Genomic DNA, 6,593 nt, shown 5'->3' on the forward strand with positions numbered 1-6,593 from the left:
ATACACGAAGTAGAATGTCCTGAGGAAAACAGCAACGTTGTTTGATCCGCTTGGATTTCTCTCCCCTTTCGTGGTTAGGGCAAAAATGTTTCTGCAACAGGCGTGGCTAGACGCATTAGCATGGGATGAAGTCCTTCCGTCTGAGCAAAAAGAGGAATGGAGGAGCTGGTTCACTGAGTTACCCCTCCTTGAGAAGATCAAGATTCCCCCGTGTTTGAAAGACACAAGTACAAAGGAAGCCTCGATCACCCTGCATACATTTTCTGATGCATCTGAAAGAGCTTACACCGCAGCTGTCTACAGTCGACACGAGTACCAGGATGGAAGCATAACCACCCAACTCATCACATCGAAGACCCGTTAAGCTCTGTTAAAGACGCTGAGCATTCCAAGGCTTGAACTTCTGGGCCCTCACATCGGTTTACGATTGGCAAATCAAGCCTGTTCTGTGCACGCAATTCCTTCTAACTCCGTCACATACTGGGTGGACAGTCTAAATGTCGAGTATTAGATTCAGGGGAAGAGCCGCGAATACAAACCCTTCATTGCGCACTGTGTTGGTGAGATCCACAAAGATTCTAACCCCGACCAATGGCGTTACGTACCGACCAGTTTGAATCCAGCAGATCTTGGCACTAGAGGAATGACTGCGCTAGAGCTCACCGAGAGTACGAAGTGGTGGAATGGACCTGATTTTCTATGCTGTCCTGAAGCTGAATGGCCAGACTGCAAGTTTGATAAACCATCACGTGAAGCACTGACTGAGCTCAAATCAACGTCCAGACAGAATGCCAAGAGTTCAGCAAGCTACAACATCATTCAGCTATCCGCCAATGAAGGCGATGCAGAGACAGACAAGTTCGAAGAAGCAGAGTGGCGTTGAGACCCCTCAAGATACTCAAAGTGGTATAAAGTCAAACCAAAAGGAGAGTTAGAGGTCGGATTATCACTGGTGCGTGTGAGGAGCAGGGTACAACGATTCATTCGCAACTGCCGTAAGCCAGCCAATCAGAGAGAATTTGGAGAGCTAACTCCAGCGGAGCTGTCAAGTGCCGAAACAGATATGATCAGAGAAGCTCAAAATGAAGCATTCGGTGATGAAATCATGGCATTGAGTAGGAGTGAGCCCCTTCCGCAGAAATCCACCTTGCTCCCCTGCACTCCAATTCTTATCAAGAAGATCCTATGTTCAAATACCAGGCTGCGACACGCCGATGACCTCCCAGCTGATGTAAAATTTTTCCATTATTTTGCCAAAGAAGCATCATGTTACGTGATTAATCATTCAATATTACCATGAGAGCGAAGGCCATCGGATGGGTGTGAACTACACCATAAACCATCTGCAAGAAAAGTATCTCGTTATCCATGTCCGTGAAGAGGTCAAACGAGTGAACAGAGAATGTCGTGAATGTGCGAGACGTTTTAAAGTCCAACCAGTTCAGCAGCAAATGGCTCCATTACCGCAGATCCGTCTTCAGATGACAACCAAGCCGCTCGCTAACTGTGCAGTTGATTTTGGAGGACTGTACCTAACCATTCAAGGCCGTGAAAGGTCTCGTGTGTTTGTTCTTGTGCTTGCAAACCCACTGTTGTCATTTGGAGATGGCAACTTCACTGGAGACAGATGCGTTTCTCAACACATTCGTGCGAATGACGGCAAGAAGGGGATGGCCTACGAAAATGCTGAGTGATAATGGGTCTAATTTTGTGGGCGCCAAGAAAGAAATCAGAGAATTAGTCGGTGAACTAGATCACGATCAGGTCCAACATATGACATCTAATCAAGGAGTTCACTGGTATTGGAATCCTCCATCTGCTCCTCATTTTGGAGGTGTGTTTGAAGCGATGATCAAGTCGTCAAAGCGAGCTATTTACGCCATTCTAAAAGATGCCGATATCACTGATGAAGAGCTGCAAACAATGTTCATTGGAGTCGAAAGTCTAATGAATTCAAGACTGCTGACTGCATTGAGTGACAACCCAAATGACGAGCCAGTACTTACACTGAATCATTTACTCATCGTTCCCGAAAGTGTAGATAACAGAGCATTCAATCCACGAAGACGTTGGAGGCGAGTGCAAGAGTTAACTTGGCATGTGTGGGGTCATTGGATGAAGGAGTACCTACCCCATATTGGCTCCCGACAGAAGTGGTTCTTTCCCACAGAGAATCTTAAAGTTGGAGATGTAGTAATGGTCATTGATCCGAGTGCAGCTAGAAGAGAGTGGAAAGTTGGACGCATTGAATGCACGTATCCAGGCAGTGATCAGCTTGTGAGAGTTGTTGATGTTCAAGTCAGAGACAAGTTTCTCAAGCGATCTGTAACAAGAATTTCCCCGCTGGAATTCGCAAAAACTGATTCAGACATATGAACTTTGAACAGTGACTTTGATTTTGATTTTGTAACGAATTTCAAGTTTCACTTATCAATTCGGGAGGGGAAAATGTTAAAGAGATATTTCGTTACATGTTGCGTTACTCACGCTTAGTTATACATTAAGTTGTCATTCGAGACCTTTTACACTTGTAATAGCAGTCTAGTGTCAGATTGAAAAGAAAAATCGTATCGTGTAGTGACTGTAATCGTTCGGATCGTCATCGTAGAAGATTAAAGTTTGGAACAGTCAACTATTCTGTTGTTCTGTCTATACCGTATTCGAACGTTGTAAAATCGATTACAACAATACATGAGGAACTCTCTAGGGCTATTAACAATGTACAATAGAAGATGTAAACAACCAAAAGTGCCCTAAGCAGCTAGAGGGTTACCTAACCAGTAGGGTTAAGCTCCAAAACAGAAATCTACAGAACCAAGGCACTCTCAGAATACCACGATCTAAGACTTCTTTGGGAAGAAAGATTTTCCAAATTGCTGGTGCAAGTGACTGGAACTCACTCCCTAGCAAACTCATGAAAACAACTAGTGTAGGCTCTTTTAAATTTAATCTCTTTAAACAACTGGGAGACAGTGACATTACTAATCATAAATATACAGTGTGACTACTTCGATTTTTAAATGTTTTTAATAGTTTTTAGTGGTTCTCAATATTTTAAATTAGTTTTTAAGTAGTTCTTAAATTAACTGTGTTTAGTAGTCCTGTCTTAGCACTTTTTTGCATCTTTGAAATGAGTAATTTTGAATGATTTTATTATAGATTTTACTTACTGGACATCTTGTTAAGACTGGGATTGTATATTACTGATAGATATCCCCAGTATAACCAAAGCTATTATTACTATTATTATTATATACAATCTGGGAAGTTAAGATTTACCAACAGTACTCAACAATAAGTTCTTCCAATAGCAAATGCTATTTAAGATCATGCCAATGCTCTTTACAATAAAGCTCTGGAGGGATCCCTGTTTAATTCTACCTTAAGTCCAACTCTTATGGAAAACGACCAAAGGAATAACCCAGGTTTAAGACCATCAAAGTTGGCCCATTGGGTGTTAACCTGCCCTGAAATTCTGCACTTTTTGCATCCTTCCTTTATTTATGGAAGTTTCAGATTGAAATACTTCAGTGAAACAAAATCTGTAGTATAGGGGTACGAAAGAAAGTATCTTAAAATCCTTCAGTCATACATTGACTCTTTCAACACAAATTCTGCAATTAGATATATTGCATGTAGCCTTTACCTCACTTCCTAAGTTTTTCCTTCTGTTGAAAGGGAGAAATGTTGACAGAAATGTCCTTTCAAACAAACTCCTTAATGACACCATACCATATATATTTCTTCACTTTAAACAAGATTTTTCAGTCAGTTGCAAAGCCAAGAGCAAAATAAAGGAAAGACCAATCCTGGAAACCTGTCAGAATAAACTGTGCACAGTCTAACAAACAGTGGCACAGAACACAATCAAATGCTAGACTGCTTCAGGAGCCATTTAAGTGCCTAGATTTAGGCAGAGAGTATCATATCTAAGAAGAGATAACTGAAGATGAACCAACCACATAATATACTTCATAGGTTGAGCAATTGAAAGGAATAGGTATGATAAGCAGAAGAATGCTAGGCAAAGATTTTTATCCATTTTTATTCATGATTTGAGGGACACATCAAACGAAGACTCCCTAAAAATAGCCAAATGGCAGACTTTGGCATACATCTTCAAGGACAAACTCTTTAAGTTAATACATAGTACTTATAATGGCTTATTACCAAAACAACTATGTACTAGCATCATTAACAAGAGAGTGTCCTGATATGCATCTAGGGGGACAGATAATACTATTGTACCTAGATTTACATCTTGTCATTTACAGCAATCTATTAGTTTCAGAGGAGCAGTCCTCTGAATGCAATCACATCAAAAAACTCCAATATTGTTCCGAGCCACGTAGAACTATAAGCTCTAGATCAAGTAAAATTAAAGATTTCACAGAGTTTACTTTTAGAGTAGAATCAGCTTCGACAGTTGATTTAAGCAATCAGGATTTTGAACATTTTTAGGATTTTAAGATATTACAACAGTATTTACACGAGATTTTAGTATTTAAGAGCCTTAAGCTATTTATTAAGTTTCTTATTAATTTGATTATATAACTAAACACATGACCCCATAAGCGTTTAGCTTTCATCATTCGACGTGTATAAATAAAGTTGATGTATGTATGTATGTACGACGTATCCAATCTTCTCCAGGCTACAAAATTTACTAATACTCTTAGACCACCTTTTCCACCATTCAAAAGCTTAGAGTTGAGTCAGACATGAGCTTAATTTACCACTGGAACCCATTTTCAGAATGAAAGTATCTTCTCAACAGATGGAGAAATGGACAGGGAAAAATTGCTTCAAAATCAAAAGGAATCAGGAAACATTTAACAAAAGAATTGTCAATAAGTGTCAGGGTTGATACTTGGAAAAGATAATTGCATGAACAGGGGCATTTGCATCAATGTGTTCACAATTGTTACTCTTTACAAAACAGTGGATTCAAACTTTGAAGAATTTGGAGACAAGAATGTGCACACTTCCTACCAGATAACCTTCCAATCTCAATTAAAAAATTTTTTCACACCAACATTCAATGTATTCTCATATGTACCAAAGGTGCTTTTTAGGCACAGAAAACAATTTGCAACCTGGTTCTTAACATTGAAGGTAAAATTATAAACTAAACTGCAATTAACAGTACAATCAAAGTTTTTTGACTAATATTGGTTATATGCCTATATCTAGCATTAAAGAAAATAAATTAACTCACCTCTTATTAAACACAGGCCTACATACCCATACTTGATAGGACCTCAAAAATTTTTCAATTCTTAAAGTGATATTCAAGACATTATTACCTCTAAAGACAGCACTAGTGCTGTTTTGTTTCAAGAAAATTTTCTACATCTGAACTTCTAACTTCTCCTTCATGCTCTCTTTCAATTTGCCACATTATTTCAATGGCATTGTTCCTTGCATTTTACTGTCAAGTTATTATTGTTGAGAAAACCACCCAAATTGTTTCTCCACTTCTTAAAATTGTGTTTAAGGAAATAACTCACACTAAGAACAAAACTAGTGCAATTTCGTTTCCAGAACGTTTCCTACCTCTGAACATTCTAACTTCCCTTCCAATTTTCACCACTAGTTTGTTGATGTTCCATTGCGTTTCCTGCCAATTGCTTCTGCTGTTTTGTTCAGTTATTGTTGACTTATCCCTTTTAGGATCAGGGAACTAGTTGGTGCAAGTCCAATCTATTGGTAGGGAACCTTAAGAAATACCAGACATTGAACATTGGCTACTGAACGGAAACAACTGGCTCTGAAAGAGCAAGTGGAGGGATCCGCATAATTAAGACCTCAGAAACTCTCAAACTTTTAGGGGTAATAAAAGATTCCAGATTAAATTTTTCTGAACATGTAAACTCAGCATGCAAGAAGGCCAGTCAAAGAATTGCTGTCCTCAGTCATGTGACTAAGAAATCTAATCCCTATTAAGGACAAACTCCAACTGAACAAGGCAGCTGTGTTACCTCACCTTACATACTGCCACCTAGTGTGGCACTTTTGTAGAGCTAGTGATTTGTGCAAGCGGCTACAAGAAAGAGGCTTAAGAGAGGTGTACAATGAAAATCAAGCTAGTTATCTTCAATTATTGGAAAGGGCCAAGCTAACAAATTTGATGAACAGACGTTTGCAGGACATTTGTATTCTTATGTTTAAAGTTTTATATAAACTATGCCCAAGTTATATTTTCAATATTTTTAAAGAACATAGCTCTAAGTATAATTTGAGGCAATCTGATTTCTTTACTCCTAGGTATAACTCTGTAAGTTACAGTAAGCACTCAGTGCGACACTTAGAACCTAAGTTATGAGCAAAGCTGCCATCAGATGGCAGATCAGCCAAAACACTTAGGGAGTTTAAAAGGCTTATTGGTGGCAAAGATTGTGCTGAGTTAATAGAAATCGCCTGCATGGGTTGTATCCTCTGCTCAACATGACATTTTTACCTTAATACTCATATTTTGATGTAGATGTCCTAGTCTTTTAATTCTGTATTGTATTTCGTACTAATATGTCCCCTTATTAGTATGGATTCTCCCAGGCTACATGGTTTGACACTTTAATAAAGTTTATTATCAT

At 38.8% G+C, this 6,593-nt stretch overlaps 1 protein-coding gene across 1 annotated transcript; it reads left to right on the plus strand.

Moving 5' to 3' along the window:
- Positions 1-1,605: 1,605 nt before the first annotated feature.
- LOC136283478 (uncharacterized) lies at positions 1,606-2,376 on the plus strand. Its single transcript, XM_066172432.1, has one exon. The coding sequence runs from the start codon at positions 1,606-1,608 to the stop codon at positions 2,374-2,376; it is 771 nt and encodes a 256-aa protein (XP_066028529.1).
- Positions 2,377-6,593: the final 4,217 nt, after the last annotated feature.

The sequence above is a fragment of the Pocillopora verrucosa genome, chromosome 9 (assembly GCF_036669915.1).
Source record: "Pocillopora verrucosa isolate sample1 chromosome 9, ASM3666991v2, whole genome shotgun sequence".
Taxonomy (NCBI): domain Eukaryota; kingdom Metazoa; phylum Cnidaria; class Anthozoa; order Scleractinia; family Pocilloporidae; genus Pocillopora; species Pocillopora verrucosa.

Coding starts and splice junctions, on each gene's coding strand:
- LOC136283478 (XM_066172432.1), top strand. CDS start 1,606: ATGGCAACTTCACTGGAGACAGATGCGTTTCTCAACACATTCGTGCGA.